The sequence below is a fragment of the Equus quagga genome, chromosome 16, assembly GCF_021613505.1.
Source record: "Equus quagga isolate Etosha38 chromosome 16, UCLA_HA_Equagga_1.0, whole genome shotgun sequence".
Lineage (NCBI taxonomy): Eukaryota > Metazoa > Chordata > Mammalia > Perissodactyla > Equidae > Equus > Equus quagga.
Window position 1 is genome coordinate 81,238,446 of NC_060282.1, and position 17,521 is coordinate 81,255,966.

Below are 17,521 nucleotides of genomic sequence, written 5' to 3' on the forward strand. Positions count from 1 at the left end.
GTCGACTAGGGTAACTAAAACTCTGGAAGGTGAAACCACGGATAAGGAGCAACTACTGTGTGTCCTGCCCTTTGCTCAGCTAACGTGGGGAACAGCTGTTTGAACTTTTCAGTGCGGGCCGAGTAGTATCTCTAACGTGTTATGTGTTTGACTGAATTCTCACCTGACCAGGCCTTCTTTCTCAGTCCCCATTTCCAGCTGCTCTGGCATCGTTCTGGTTGATTCCTCAAGATTTTTAGGGTCAGAGTTTGTGGGCAGATCTCTGAGGGAGTTTTTCTCAGAGCTTGTATCTATGGAAAGGAAACAACATACAGATAGAAGAATATACACCACTCTTGATACAGCCGTATGGGACAACATAAGCTACAGAGATGCTATTTGTTTTTCTGGAATGGTTTTCTCAGGATCGCCTCCCCTAGGATTCCTGCTAAACCAATTAGGACCTGATGCCGGAGGAGTTATCCTGGAGACACCTTCCAACTAATGAAAAATATACTTAAGTTGGTATATTATGTAGTAAAAGTCTACATGGTATATTTCTTTTTGATATTAGAAAGCTGAGATTAATAAGGAGTCATCATCCAAAAGGCATTTTTGGTTCTGCTCAAGTACTCATAATTTATGGCTGAAATTGATGTATCATAAAATTCAGAAAAATAAAATGGGCAGAAGTATGTCATTGACATTTTAGAATTTTGCATTCTAATTTTTTAATGAAAAGTGTTTGTTTTTGGTTTGATCATCTTTAGCTATGGCATCTTTTTTGAAGAAGCAATGAAAATTCACATGAATTAGCTTCATTTTCAGTCCCAAAATGAAATTTTGCCCTTCAAGGCTAAAATACAATTTCCAATTAATATAGTTTAAATTGTAATTTACTCAGAGAATAATCAATTCTCAGGTAAATATTTGGATTATAGAGAAGATTTTAATGAAAGTAAATTACTTAATATAAAAAGAAAATATAGAAAGAGCAATGAAATACAATGAACACAATTTAATAGTAATCCATTTTCCATAGTTTCTAATCTATTTTTAATTGGATGTACTGTGCATAGAAAATTGAAATCAAAGCCAAAATCATAACTTTTATTTTATTGTAATACATTATAATTTTAAACACTTAAGGCACCTCAGTATTGAAAATCTGGATTTGCAAAAATAATAAACCAGGGGATGATCACTTACTTTACAAAAGTTTTCACCATACAAGTCCTTTAATATGAAAATTTCTATGATCCATCTAAAATCTTTCAGTGTACAAAGCTTTTCAAGAACATGTTTCAGGAATAAACGGAATCATAAAGTTGAGTCACGACTTACAGTTTTTGAAAATTTATGAATAAGAAAGCTTAACCCCCTGGATTTCCCAAGACTATTTTCTTCATGTGCATCTCCTATCTACCTTTATTTTGGAATTGATAGTAATTTTGGCTAGAAGGTAGGAAACACGGTAATATGCATCTTTTTATGTGTAAGTGACTTGCCCCACCCCCAAATTCCCAAATTTACTTGAGACACAAAGAAGTTTCACGGTAATCATGTCCTTGAAATCTGTTGGAAGGACCATATCGCAGGTGAAACTTTGCCATGTGTGTGAAATCTGATGAGAGCGGTAGGATAGGTCCTTTGTATACAAGCACATGTGGTACACTGGTGGGTTTATCAGTATCCAACAGATTTCAGAGTAAAAAAATAGCACTTTCAATATGTCATTTTATACCAAGAGGCTTTTGATAGAAATAAGAGAGAAGGATCTATTTTCCCTATCTGTTTGGGTCAAGCCATTTTTTCTCATTTCTCTTTATCCAACCAAAAAAAATAATAATTTTTCAGATCTCTGACATTGTGCCAAGTCTTGCCTAAGAAATTGATAGCCGGGTCCTTTTCTTGTATCCACAAACACTGGGGCAGTTACTGTGAGGTGTTTTAAAGCAGTGTTCTCAATCTCTAGCCATGGATGGCCAGTGCCTTCAACGACTGGAGCCCTTGAGACTGTGTGTTGTCTATGCACATTTTCCATGGAGAGAACCTAGGGTTAACACGAGCTCATCAAATGAGTCTGGACTAAAAGAAGAGCTAGGAACCATTTTCTGCACATATATTTTTCCAGGAACACCTGCCCTCAAAAGAAAATTAGGATTGAAATAGAGCATGAAATATGAGGGAAAGAGTCAGAAAAACCCCTCCTGAATATAAAACAAGTGGAATCTGCCAAACAGAATATTTCTCAAGAGGCTCGTATTGACTATTTCTGATAAAGGCACGTGAGTATAACTTGTGTCATACACTCCTAGCGCTCACTCAAGCCCCAGCATGCATATCCCATTTGCAAGACCTCCTTTCTGCTAGTACCAATTTCATGACCGACCGTTCCTCAATAGTTCTTTCTTTCCATTCTAATAAGGATTTTTTTTATCATCATAACATTTCGATTAAACTAAGTAGATCCTTGCACCTTACCAAGTCTTCTCTAGACATTACCGAGCCCTTCTAAAATGACGCCACCTCTATTATGACAAGACGGGGCTATTTAGAAATTAATTACAGCCTAATTTGCTTGTGGATAAGCATTTTAATTACAAAATAAATTCTAATCAGAGCTTATTGATGAAGATGAGAAACCAGTTATTGCCTGTTCTTGGATTCAAAGCAGAACAACAACTTAAAAAATACCCACGAGGACTTCAAACAAAAGGATCCCCATCAACTGTCGTCAGCGGGGTGTTTTTCATCCGTGTAGCATGTTATTTGTTTGTGGGAACAGATGGTCAGATTGTTTGCATCATCCTCAACATGAAAGAGACATCTAAAATGCACGGCCAGTTTTCCTCTGGCATCTGAGTCAAGTTTTGTCAACTGCACATTGTACTTCCCAGCTTCACACATGGGCAGCAGGATTCCCTCTTTTGTGGCTGCCCAAATGAAGAGTGTGAGGGTTTCTGCCAACCGTGCTTTTTACCTGTTGTATAGCAATTGCCAGCTCTTAACAGTGCCCTGGGTCCAATTCTGCCCTGGAACGTCTGCCCACGGCAGGTAGTAAAATCTGGAACCAGAGTGTTCTCATGTGGTTGCTTTTATCGACTGTGCGGGAGCAAGTACTGAGTTTTCCCTCCACACACGTTCTGAGTCTCTTTTCAGCCTGGCAGCATCTCACTCTGCGCCTCTGTAACACACTTCCAAACCGCGTGGCCCCCTCGTCCCAGCGCGTCGTGGAGAACCTCACAGGGGTGGAATGCCTGCTTTCCTCTTCAAGTGAGGAAATAGGTGATGCAGGAAGCCATTAACTTCCCACATTTTATCAGTGGCACTAAATAATTGCTTGAAAAGGAGGGATTCAAAGAAAGAACCTAATTTGAGAGCAAGGTTGTGAATAAGAAGGCATTGATTCAATTGGCCTTTTTTAGATGGATATAAAAAGGAGAAGACTTGAAAATGCTCTCATTGGTTGGAATGTTTGGTGCAGGCGATGATATCACTTGGTTGAATTTCTAACTCTTAAAACACCAAATGTATTGTGGGCTCTGTCGCAAAAACAAATCTCCCATCTCCTTTTATTAGTCACCAACAATACCTGAGTAACTAGATATTTGATGAATTTATAAAGACTAAGTATGAGTACTTTGATTAAATGCACAAATGATACTATTATTTTATCTTAATGAATGAACATTTGGAGGTAAATCAATGAATAACACAGTTTTAAGAAGTGCATGATTAATGATTATTTTCTGGCACATTCAGATTGTATTTTTGACTCAGCTTGTGGTTAATTTTGCAGTTGCTAGAATATGTGATGTTCTTAGAATAACTTTACTGATAACACTTTGATAACTCTTGAAAATTTTTTATATCTTTATAGATTGTCAAATGACATGGAAGAAGTTGACAAACATCATAGCAGTGCATATAAAACGGAATCTGAAAGAGCTCCCTGAAATGCCACAGAATAGAGAAATGAAGTCCTTTATGTTAAGAAGTCCTCATGCAATCCGTAAAAACTCTGGAGGAGAAGGATTCAGAGTGGGTGAGTGTTCTGGAAACCATCCCAATGAGGAGTGGTGGAGGAACTTGGGTTCTTTAGCCACAATATTGAAGACTAACTAATGACCTAGCAGTTCTTTCAAATTCTTTGAAGGCTGTTACATAGAAAAGAAAGTAGACTTACTTCCTATGTTCCACAAGGCAGAAGAAGGATCCCTCAGTGGAATTTGCAAAATGAACAAATAAAACCCCCAACATTCTCCCAACTAAACTTGTCTGAGAGGGAGACTCATGGCTTCATGAGGGAGTGAGAGCCCCATTGCTGGAGGTATACAGGCTGGAGCCTGTACTAAGGGAGGTAGGATGGGGTCCTTCCATCAGATCAGAGGTTGGAGGTCCTTAATGTGCAATAAAGTCCTAAAAGCATTTTTATATTTAGCCAGACTTTTTTCCTTTGGGATGCCTCATCACAAGTAAAGAAATGAACAGATGAACAAACATAAAAGAATACAGACCCATCTAGGGTGGCCTTGGTACTGTGTCAGCATTGAGGAATCCTGTCCTCTCTCAATGTCATGCTTGGTTTCAGGGACTTTTTATGGGGATTAATTCATCTAGAAAATACATTTTATGTAGGAATTAAGGGATGTGCTGAGTTTCGGTGCTGGGCACCCAATAGAGAGCCCTAATCCTTACATCCCTGGTTCTTTGGATGACTCTGAGTAAGTCGCTTTTCTATAACAGTTTCCTCATCCATAAAATGAGAAATACTTTTGTCATGGGGATTTCTGCAAGGATTAGATAAAGACTCCATTTGAGAAAAATGCAATATAAACACAAAGTGTTCCACCAGCCAGACTGCGGTAAATTATCTATTTTTTGAAAAAAAAGATATATCAACTCTTTCAGGTCTGTACAGCATTGATGTATGTGGAGCGTGCACAAGCTTCTGTTTACTTAAGAGGGTTCCCGGGATCAGGAAAGCAGAATGCAATTCCCCACAAATCACCTACAACCTTTAGCAGAAAGACGCCTGAAAACATAGAATTTGATTTAATTGAATTATTCAAATATATTTAAATCATGCACACTACAAAAAAATATGGCATTTTATCAAAAACAAAACAAAACACCCCACCCTATCCACATTGGTTACAGTCTCTTAAGATTTTGGTTTAAAAAACAGGTGGAAACTGAGGAATTTTATCAACCAAAGTCTGGTCTTTCACTTGATACTTAAAACAGAGTAGGGTTTGTGTGCCTCACTTCTTCCTTCAGGCGGTACAGCTCTCCCCACCTCTCTGTCTTTAGCGAGGCAGCACTCTGCTGTGTCATAGGCAGGAATGGTTACTGACTGTGCGCCCAGCTGGGCACCTGACCTGAAGAGGGTGGCGGGTCCACAGCTGGCTAGTGACCTGGCCGTGGCATGAAGGGCTCTGCTCAATGGGAACAATGCTTGTTATCTAGGACAGTCAAGCTGCTCTCTCTGGAATTGGGACTGGGAAATAGAGGAATAGTAGAAACAGGGAGAAACACAGCAGACATGAGAAATGGCGGCCATGTTGACTGTGAGGGAGAGGCAGAGAAGGTAATTAGTTCCTAGGGCGGCCTCGGTCCCCTGCCTGGTTGTTCAATTCCCGCTAGCCATGGGTTTTCTTCCGATGAGCCCTGGCCACTGAAGGTACGCTGATTATGTCTCTGTCCCTTGCCAAACCAGCCTGGTTAGGAATTTTCTTCATCATTTCAAACTATAAAGCACATCATACTTATCTTTTTTCTAGAGTAGGTTTTCAGAAATTTTACACGCCCAAGTTTATTAATTTCTCACTTCTTTTGTTCATCATCACATCGGGCATAATTTTGAATTAATGTTGTTAAGTTCTGTAACTCTCTTTACAATACAAGACTATTTTTTTTTGGATGAAGAAGAGAAATCTGCATGATTGGTTTTGATAGCAAGTTTCATTCATGTTTTGTTTGTTTGTTTTTTTCTGTGTTCCCACCGTAACCCTTGGCTGATGAACAGGACTGACAGAGAGAGTGGACTATTTGACTAAAAGTAGCCCTACTGGTGCTTCCCCTGCATGCTAATCAAATGGGTTGATCTTATACAGGGAAGTCTTTACTGATTCTTGTAAACTAAATTTCAGAAGACAGTCTGGCTATTTTCCTACCGATTTAGGACAAGTTAAATTGTATAAATTAATTGTTACTGCCAAGAACTGAAGAGTGGTTGCCTGTTTCAACAAGCTAGGATTTGACCCCTGTTTTTCTGCATATTTTTTCAAAAGTTAACATACTTTATTTTTTAGAGCAGTTTTAGCTCTAAAGCAGTCTTTCTCTTTCTGGGTTTCTGTCCAAACTAAGAGTTGGCTGAGGCCAGGCTGGGCCAGTTTGGGTAGATGGTGAGGGGCTGGCCAGGCCTGGGAGGCCCCTGCAGACTTGGAACTGTGCTGGACCTGGAACCCAGAGGTCTTGGCTGTGGCGAGCTGTTTGCACATGAGGCCCGTGGGGGATCCGGCGCTTGTCGTCTGCCTTTCAATGCAAAGTCTGCGATGGAGATCATGTGTGACGAGGAGTGACGGTAACAGGATAACTGAAAACACGGTCGGATGCAGACCTTGTGTGAGGCTGTCAATGTTCGTAGGTAGGAACAACATTGAGTACCTACCACATGGATGGTAGAGGTCACCAAATGGTAGTTTGGGCTAAGTTTGACAAGAATTTGGCTTTCCTTTCAGTGATGTAAAAAAGGAAATATTTACGCATTAAAAATATCAACGTTTAAAAATTGGGAGATTGCACATTAAAATTTGCATTTTCATTCTCTGTAGACGGAAAATGGGACATCTGACAGCACTTGACCCTCACCCCCACATGGCAGTGACTGGCTGGAGCTGAGCAGCCTCTGGCCTCTTTAGACAGGGCGTACATGACCCTCTTTTATCTATCTGACTTCTGTCTACATTGGAATTTACAAACCTCGATGCCAAATGCTTTACACATGTTAATTAATTTAATTTGGACCCACAACCAGGAGATGACAGTAATATCCTTGTTTTATACATGAGCAAACTGAGACTCAGAGATGCTGAATATCTTGATTAAGGTTACACAAAGCTAGTAAGTGGCAGAGTTATAGTTTGAATTCAGGGACGTGAAACTCTAAAACAAATGTCCTTTCTAGTATAATATAATGGCTTTACTATGAATTTACGTGATTATTTGGGCTAAAACTCAATTTCATTTTTTTACTGTTACTTTTTAAAGTATAGAGTATTTTATTTTATTTTATTAAAAAAATTTTTTTATTGCAGTAACATTGGATTATAACATTATACAGCTTTCAGATGTATATCATGATATATTTCAATTTCTGTGTAGATTACATCATGTTCACCACCCAAAAACTAATTATAATCCATCACCACACATGTGCCTAATCACCCCTTTTGCCGTCCCCCCTCCCCCTTCCCTTCTGGTAACCACTAATCCAGTCTCTGTTGCTATGTGTTTGTTTGCCGTTGTTTTATCTACTACTTATGAGTGAGATCATATGGTATTTGACTTTCTCCCTCTGACTTATTTCACTCAGCATAATACCCTCAAGGTCCATCCATGTTGTCACAAATAGCTAGATTTCATCATTTCTTATGGCTGAGTAGTATTCCGTTGTGTATAAATACCATATCTTCTTTATTCATTCATCCCTTGATGGGCACCTAGGTTGCTTCCAAGTCTTGCCTATTGTGAATAGTGCTGCAGTGAACATAGGGGTGCATGTATCTTTATGCATTTGTGTTTTCAAGTTCTTTGGATAAATACCCAGCAGCGGAATAACTGGATCATATGGTAGATCTGTTCTTAGTTTTCTGAGAATACTCCATAAAGTATAGAGTATTTTAAAGCCATAAATATTAGTTTTCTATTCTGTAATTTGTTGCCACAAATTTAATGGCTTAGAGCAACACAGGTTTGTCGTCTCACGGTTCTGCAAGTCAGAAGTATAAGACAGGTCCGAAGGGCTGCATTCCTTGTGGAAAGGTTCCTTGTCTTTTTCAGCTTGCAGAGGCAGCCTGCTTGCCTTGGTTTGTGGTCGTTTCCTCCATCTTCAGAGTGAGTCAATTTAACATCTGCTTCCATTGTCCCATCTCCTTCTCCTGCCTTTCCCCTTCTTGTCTTCCTTTTATAAGGATACTTTGATTACACTGAGGCCCCCTGGAGAGTCCAAAATAATCTTCCCATTTCAAAATCCTTAACTTAATAACCCCAGCAGTTTCTTTCCACATAAAGTAACAACTTCATAGGTTTTGGGGATTAGGGTGCAGACATTGTTGAGGGGCCGTTATTCAGCCTACCACACCAATCTAGCTATGGGCACCTAACTTTGATCTATTTCCGCACAAATAGAGTCACCTTACAGCATCACAAAACACTGGGTAAGCAATTTACATATCCTCTACTGGTACCAAAACATTTGCTTAAAGAAGCATTTAGTGTAATATAAGTGAAGTGAAAGCCCAAGAAGGCTGATTGTAATCAAAAGAGGACTTTAGTAAGTTATCTTTATGTGAATCCAAAATGTGTTGCATTTTTTTATTTCCGTGGCAGATATAAATTAAACCACGCTCTGCAGAAGATCAGAATTCTATAATCAGAAATCAGCATCTGCAGATATTGTGACATTGCACCTGCATGTTTTGAAGTGAAGAACACAAAAATACCAAGCACGTATAAGAGGCTATCTTTAAACACTAATAATTTTTGCCTTTTCAAAACAAAATATCATAAATATATAACTGTTATTCCTATTAAAGTCTTTGAAAGCATGCTAAGTTTGCAGATTTAAATTAAACTACTCTTTCCTTGCCACTCAAATAGCTCTTCTCTTAAATGGTGGCTCCACAAAACAGTTTTTATTACCAGCTATGAAAAATTAAGCTTACAAATACACTTTGAAAAAAAGTAAAACAAGGATTAGAATAAACTTGTCATCCCAAAGATGTGATCTTTAGTTTCATACCATAAGGTTGTATTTCTATGTCAGAACTGTAGATTTGAAACCATCATGATTATAAAATAAGTTATAGTAAGACAGAATTGTAGTCTGAATTATTTTGATAATTCTGTGGGTTTTTTTTTTTTTTTTGTGGCTTCCCTTGTGTAGATCTGGTTTCTACTGTAGAGTTTCTCTCTTCCTCAGGACCTCCATTATTGAACCACATTTCGCTGTCTGCAATGAAAATTCTTATGTGATCTACAGAAGGGCCTTCTTCTCCTTTTGAAAAAATTTGTAGATTGACTAATGTTCTTCAACTGTTGATAACACATGTCAAGAACACATTTCTTACTATATCCTCTTGGTGTTTGAGTCTTACTGTTTGTGGGAGTTTTCTGTGTGAACTTTTATCAGCAATGGAGCCTTGTGATTATTAAGTGTTTTCTTTGTTCAGTGACACATCTTACTAAATATTTTAAATCAGATAATCTAACAATCGAGTAACTAAGCTTTAGTCATCAGTTAGCAGGTAAGATTAAATTGTATTCATGTTTAAAAACTTATTGCAGAACATTTAGCCTTTTTTTTCTTCCTCCTCAGGTAAGCAAATGCTGACCATTTGGGAGATGCTGTTTTGCTATCTTGGGTGAGGTGAAAATGCAGAAGAAAGATAGCGTTAAAAACAGCTGGTCTGTACAGGAACAAGCGTATTCTCTACATGCTAATCTGAGTAACAAAGATCCAGAATTGTTCTTCAATATAAGCAAGTAAATAAATAAATAAAGCCAAGAAAGCTAAAGTGAATTTTCTCCTCTCCTTTTTTTTTTCATTATATTATTGAAAGTGAGTAGAGAGGAAAGTGTAAAAAATAGAAATATAAATTAACTTAGGAAAAAACTGATATCTTTATAATGTTATCCTCCCACTTGGGAACATTTTATTTTCCTCTAGTTATTCAAGTTTATTATGCATCTTTGCATTAAATTCAGTTATTCTCTTCACATAGGTCCTTTGCTTTTCTCTCAAATAGGAGCAGTCAAGTATAATGAGAATGGGGCTGTTTCTTCAGCTTTTGATTGTGAGGAAATTCTTTGCCAGGAATTTGTTTACTTACAATCTTTCTTGTGATTTGCTTCTTTATTTACAATCTTGCTTGTAGTTTTCTTTTTTTTTTAAGATTAGCACCTGAGCTAACATCTGTTGCCAATCTTCCTTTTTTTTCCCTTCTTCTTCTTCTCCCCAAAGCAGCCCCAGTACATAGTTGTACATTCTAGTTGTGAGTGCCTCTGGTAGTGTGTAATTTTCATATATTTCTTATTTTTCTGCCTTAGAGAGAAATTTTAGCTAGTAAAAACTCAGTTGTGCCTCAGTTGAAAAGATCTGAACAGACATTTCTCCAAAGAAGATAAACAGATGGCCAAGAGGCACACGAAAAGGTGTTCAACACCATTAACTATCAGGGAAATGCAAATCAAAGCTACAATGAGATATCACCTCACTTTCTGTCAGAATGGCTATAATTAACAAGACAGGAAACAACAGGTGTTGGAGAAGATGTGGAGAGAAGGGAACCCTCGTACACTGCTGGTGGGAGTGCAAACTGGTGTAGCCACTATGGAAAACAATATGGAGATTCCTCAAAAAATTAAAAATAGATCTACCATATGATCCAGTTATTCCACTGCTGGGTATTTATCCAAAGAACTTGAAAACACAAATGCCTAAAGATACATGCACCTCCATGTTCATTGCGGCCTTATACACAATAGGCAAGACTTGGAAGCAACCTATGTGCTCATCAAGGGATGAAAGGATGAAGAAGATGTGGTATTTATACACGATGGACTACTACTCAGCCATAAGAAATGATGAAATCTAGCCATTTGTGACAACATGGATGGAGCTGGAGGGTATTATCCTGAGTGAAATAAATCAGAAGGAGAAATCAAATACCGTGTGATCTCACTCATAAGTAAAAGATAAAAACAACAGCAAACAAACACATAGCAACAGAGATTGGACTGTTGGTTACCAGAGGGGAAGGAGGAGGGAGGAGGGTGAAAGGAGTGATTAGGCTCTTATGTGTGGTGATGGATAGTAATTAGTCTTTAGGTGGTGAACATGATGTAGTCTACACAGAAATGAAAATATATACAATGTACACCTGAAATTTATATAATGTTATAAACCAATGTTACTGCTATAAAAAAAATAAAGCCATTAAAAATCATCATACAAAGATTTTGTCTAATAGATGAAAATTGAAAACATTTACTCTAGTTTTATAACAATGACTTTTTGTTTTCATTATTTAACAATAGCACATTCTGTTCTGGTGAATTAGCTATCATTTTTGTATTTTCTTGGTTATGATGTACTTTTCATACTGCGAAGGAATAGGAGAGAAGGCCTGGAAAGAGGGTCAGGGAATAGATTGCACTACGTCCTACAAAGTCAGGTGAAATAATTCAAATTTTGTCATGCCGGCAATATGGAGGCATTTACGGTTCTTGAACAGAGACATGAGATCAAAACGGGGGTTAACGGAAGGTAATCTGCCAACAGTGTTTGGGCTGGATGAAAAGGGGAGAGATTGGGTGAAATAGAGTCCTCCCCGGAAGAGACCACTTAGAGAGCCCAGGAGCTGCACAGGCATGAGTTACTGATAAAGGCCTGCACCAGGATAGTATTGGAGGGAGTAGAAAGGAATGAAGTGGGTGTGAGGGCCATTATGAAAGGAGAGTTGGTGATTAGTTTTCTTTACAGGACAACCTAGATAGAGGAATAAAACATGAATAAAATTTTGAGATTGAGAGACTGAAAGAATGACAGGACCAGGAATAGAAATAGACCAGAGAGGGAGTTTATTCGAAGGGGAGGATAGGGAATTCAGTTTCAGACATGCTTTCTTTGGATAGTAGCAGAACATACAGGTGTATATGTCCAAGGGTCACTTGGAAAATACTGGACAGGGTCTTAAAAATGGAACTGGTCTCGTATGGATTTGGAACCATCAATGTAGAAACGAGCGTGGTGGCCGTAGGAGTAGATATTTCTAATGGAGAGAGTTTAAAGGAGAGGAGCAGAGGCAAGAGCACAGGACGTTTGAACACCAGTCCACATCTATTTTATTTTCCTGACCCTTATCTGAAATCCCATTGTTCACTATGTGCTCATGTCAACACGGGCCTGGCCCACATTGTTCCCCACTGTGTCTCCAGCCCATTGACCAGTGCTTGGCACACGGCAGGTGACAAAACAGCATCTATTGAGTAAGTGATAGAATGAAGAAATAGTGCTTGCAAATATTCAGATCTTCAAATAGTCTCAAGTGTGACCCTAGATAATTTACCTAGTGAAGGACAAGTGTTTTATCAGACAACACATTTCAAAGAAATACGCATTTTGCTGTTTAGCTTTTTTGTGAATTTGGGTTCTGACCTTGTATTTTGGGGTGTGACTCTTCAAATGCGACTGGAGGCATCTTGGTTTTTAGAGAGTTCTTTTCATTTTCATTTTCTCCCTTTGAGAAAAAAAGTAGAGATTGAACATGATGAATTTATGTAAAAATGAAGCTGAATGTAAAATATAATACAGAGTTTTTCATTCAATTATCAAGCAAGTCTTTAAAATTGATCATTTGTTTATGATGTACTAAAAATGACAATCCTTGCACATAAATGAATATTTTCAGCTCTACTATTGAATAATCAGCCTTTCCCTCCACAGCTTGTTGGTCACAGGTACCCTCTCTTTTTGTAGGTGTGGTTGCTGCATCCATCTGGCACAAGTTCCTGTCCATTTTGATCCTGACTTCCCACAGCCCTAGCATTGGTCCTGGCCTAGGTCTTTAGTGGTAGACTATAAAGTGATGGAGAGAAGAAAGCAGTTTAGTGCCTTTACTCACAGCTGTCTTCTTGTCATTTGCCTCTGCCTCATATGTCCAAATATCTAAGCTTTCCTTTGAAATGTAGGTAAGTCTCACTGGACACGGCCAGTGTATGCCTGGGAATGTTCCGATGGAGACAGAGTAAAACAAGATATAAGGTTAGAACATAGAAAGATTGGCTCCCAGGCTGCCCACAGTCTCATTGGAGGGGGATAAACACACAAAAATCTAACTGCGATGAAATGTTATAAGTGATGAGATGTTTGTAGAGGGTAGAGATGGGGTGTAGAGATGGAGCGGTCAATTCTACTGGAGTAGAAGGGAAGGAAAGGAGACTATTAAAAAGGAAGGATTTGTAAAATCAAGATGAGATTTTTGTTTTCCAAATGGACAAGGCCTGGAAAATATTCTAGGCAGAGGATGCACATTTAGCAAAAGCCCAAGGTGTGATTGTACATAGGTGGAAGGAACTACAGTAGAAGTGGTTGGATGGGAAAGAGCGTGAGAAGATGAGGCTAGTGATGTAGGAAGGGACAAGGACCCTGAGAGTGTTGTAAGCTTTGATGTGGAGTGGGACATTATTTATAGGCACTGTATGTCAGAAACATTTTAAACTGGAAAGTAAATTAATCAGATGACTTAATTTAGGCCTCATGGTAATTGAATGTGTTACCCAAGGCAGCCATGATTATTCTTATGTCAGTGAATAGGAAATTGATTAAGTGGCTAGAAAGGTATGGATCCCTGGATGTATTATGAAGTAATGATAAAGCCTTCTGACTTCAATCAAGTAAATTACATCGTGTTATGATGTTATCCATAGACATTTCCATCATAGTCTTTACATGTATACAAATGTAGATTTATGTGAGTAGAGTCTTATTTCGGAGGACAAGAGAGAGAGTTTGGATTAGTCTGAGTTTGAAGTTCTTGATTTATTGGTTATTGACAAATCTGAATTACCTCTGCTATTTTGGTTTGAGAATTAACTATTTAAATGACATTGAAAAATATGAGGTAAATTGATTTGTTCCTTCCTTGAAATTTTCCTATAGAACTCAAATCATCTATTTGTATTTCAGAAGTGTATTGTTTAAATGCCATTTTAAAAGATTCTATCCTGTGGAGGAAGATATAGTTTTAACTTTCTGTCATTTTTAATATTTAGCACATTTGAAACTGGAGAAAAACTGTTTTTCCTATACCCACAGGTTGTTGTAAAGAATATATGCAAATAATTCCCAAAATATGACTTTTAAGATATAATGTGATGCTAGTAGACATCATGACTGACATCCATATGGCATCCAAAAATTATCCACAAATTATTGGAATGGCATGGGATAGACCTGGAAAATACTGGACAGGGTCTTAAAAATGGAACTGGTCTCGTATGGATTTGGAACCATCAATGTAGAAACGAGCGTGGTGGCCGTAGGAGTAGATATTTCTAATGGAGAGAGTTTAAAGGAGAGGAGCAGAGGCAAGAGCCATTAGTATTTTATTATTTGACTAGACTAATGGAATTTTTAGAAAATATAGTAAAAGATGAGACATATTGCTTGCCATTCCCAATAGCATAAGTGGCTATCTCAGATTCATAAGGATGATTGCATTAGAGTTACACAGAGAGAGTATATTAGTTTGCAAGGACTGTCAGAACTGCTTTTTGCTTTCTGTCTAACATCCCTTTATCCTGTGGGTAGAGTATTTGGAAAAGTTGATTCAACTAATATTCCTCCTGTTCTGAAGCAGTAAAGCCTAGCAAGTTAGCTCTCAGGCGCTGAAGTCAGAACAGAGTTCCAATCTGGGCTCTGCAATTTGTCAGTTGTGCGTAGTAGCAAATTATAACAGGACGCAGGGTTCTTGTGACGCTTCAATAAGATAGTGCTTGGAAAGGGGATAGCACCTTGCTTGGCACATAGTAATTGCTGTTAGCTATTCTGTTCTCCAAGAGAATAATATATTAGCTATTTTTATGTGCTCTGTGGAAAATAATCATGATAGCAAGGGTTAAACATCACCGTGGTGACTTTCCCAGAGAGAAACACAGCAAGGCTAGCTGAAGGGAAGTAACCAGCTCAACATTTGTGATATTTTATGAGTTTTTAAACATATAAATAATGTTTAAAGTGTGGGATTATTTATTTTGACATAAGAATTAGAAATAAGTCAAGAGCAGCCTCATGAAGCACCTCCTCCACATCTCCTCTGCGAGAAGAGTCTACATTAATCAGAGAAGGCAGGCAGGTTTTTCAGGGCTGTGTTAAGTGATCTTGGAGTTTTCTATACTCTAGGCTCATTTAAAGCTGAATCACTAGGCCATGCTGTTCTAGTCTCTGAGGTACCCTCCTGCTCATACTTGACATCTTTCATCCAATTCTTTTAGATGGGAAAGTAATTATTACTCTGAAAACCTTATGTAGCTCTTTTAGGTAAATCTAGTGAATAATTCATGAAAATTGTTTTATGGATGGCTGTAAGTGAATATTGATCATATAATTATTATTTTGGACCTAAACCCATCATAAAAACACAAATTGCTCACAATCATAATCATAGTAATAATTGCCGCTTAAGTTCCTATATGTGCTTTATATACACTGTCTCTAGTTTGTATAACAAGGCTACAAAGCGTGAATTATCTTCATTTTACAGACTTAGAACTTATGAAAAGATCTGTTTAGAGGAGAGTTCCTCCACTTTGGCAGTATTGAAATTTTGAACTGGACAATTCTATGTTGTGAAGGGCTGTCCTGTACATCCTAGGATGTCTAGCAGCATCTCTAGCCTTTACTCTTTAGATGCCAATAGCATCTCTACCCCTGAGCTGTGACAACCAAAAATATCTCCAGACATTGCCAATTGTCCTGAGTGGCAAACCTGTTCCCTATTAAGAAGTCCCGGTCTAGAGAAATTACTGTTAAGATGTAGTTTACTAAGACCAGAATGTTTGACGTTCTTTGCTGAAACTAAATCATATCACCAATTTAATATTAGAGAAATGATTCTATTTTGGATCATGGTAAAAGTGAAAATCAACAATGAGTAGTCTTAGTTGGCTTTCCCAAGTCCTAATATAGTGTTCTAAATATTTCTTATTCTATTTTAAAGCAAATATATGCAGAATATATAAAATAATGGGGATAAACCCAAAGACAGAGAGTACATGACCTGGAGGGTAGCAAGAAAAACAGTGACGCAGTCTTATATATCACAGTGTTGATTAAAATCCATCGCCAGACAAGAAATGAAGAGAGTCAAGACTGACTCAGGAGGGTGAGGAGCGTACCTGTCCCGTTGATGGCTGAGACTGAGAGCTCGGGTCAGGACCTTCTTTATTCTCATCATTCCCCTCTCTAGGCTTCACCTTGTTGAATTTTATTATTGGTAGTTTAAACATCTTCTCCGAGGTCGTTCTGAGAACTTGTTTTAGGACTGTGTGTCTCCAAGTAGAGAAACGTACTTTGTTTTTCTTTTCATTAGTAGACAAGCCAATTAGTTGTTTAATCAGGATTTTGCGCTGGTTAATTCCTAGAGGCAACTCTCTAGCTAGTCAGGGCTTTGGCTTAAAAGCAGCAAATTACTTCTGCTTGGGCGATTTGAATTCTGTTTATGAACTGTACAGTCAAAATTCTCCTGTGAATAATTTGTAATTGGGGAATTAAACAAAACTTCATTGTTGATTTAAATTGTTTAAACGTGATCCCATTGCTCATTGATTTATTTTTCTTTCTTTCTAATTATCCACCTACCTATCTCTATCTATCTAATTTTAATCAAAGTAACACATGCAAATCATTAAAAAATAAAATTTGCCTAAGGGCTCATAATATAAAGTCAATGGATCACTTTCCCAAGGTCCCCATCTCTAGTCCTACACCATGATGTCACTAATTTTTCCTTTTTCTGTTCTTCTGGTGACTCTTTCTTTCTTCTTTGTTTTATAAGCCATTAGTATTTTATTATTTGACTAGACTAATGGAATTTTTAGAAAATATAGTAAAAGATGAGACATATTGCTTGCCATTCCCAATAGCATAAGTGGCTATCTCAGATTCATAAGGATGATTGCATTAGAGTTACACAGAGAGAGTATATTAGTTTGCAAGGACTGTCAGAACAGAGTACCACAGACTGGCTGGTTAAATCAACAGAAGTGTGTTTCCCCCCAGTTCTGGAGGATGGAAGTCTGAGGTCAAGGTGTCAGCAAGGTTGGTTTCCTCTGAGGGCCATGAGGGAAGGAGCTGTCCCAGGCTCTCTCCTTGGCTTGTAGGCGGCCATTTTCTTCCTGTCCTCACATCGTCCTCACTCTGTTCATCTTCATGTCCAGAGTCTCTCTTCTTATAAGGACCCCAGTCACATTGGATTAAGGCCCGCCTTAAAGACCTCATTTTAACTTAAGTACCTCTATAAAGACCCTGTCCAAATATGGTCATGTTCCGAGACAGACGGTATTAGAAGGTGAATTTCTGAGCGGATACACTTCAGCCCATAACAGAGAGACAGCATGTTCAACGAATACCGTTTTAGATGAAAAGCATTTCATTGCTCGGAAGAAATTTGTTCTAAAATGTCTCACAAGTTTGTTATTTTCCTACAAATCACTGAAATATGATGAAAACCAAATACGTGATTCTTAGTTTTAT

General features: G+C 38.0%; 1 protein-coding gene across 1 annotated transcript in view; it reads right to left on the minus strand.

The window, feature by feature from the left end:
• CNGB3 (cyclic nucleotide gated channel subunit beta 3) overlaps nucleotides 1-16,275 on the minus strand; it is a 128,580-nt gene extending 112,305 nt beyond the window's left edge. The window contains exons 1-3 of the mRNA XM_046642578.1: nucleotides 16,165-16,275; nucleotides 12,425-12,506; nucleotides 164-290 (exon numbers count right to left, since the gene is read on the minus strand). Coding sequence (XP_046498534.1) covers nucleotides 164-290; nucleotides 12,425-12,506; nucleotides 16,165-16,275 — 320 coding nt within the window. The remainder of the gene's footprint in view (nucleotides 1-163; nucleotides 291-12,424; nucleotides 12,507-16,164) is intronic.
• Nucleotides 16,276-17,521: the final 1,246 nt, after the last annotated feature.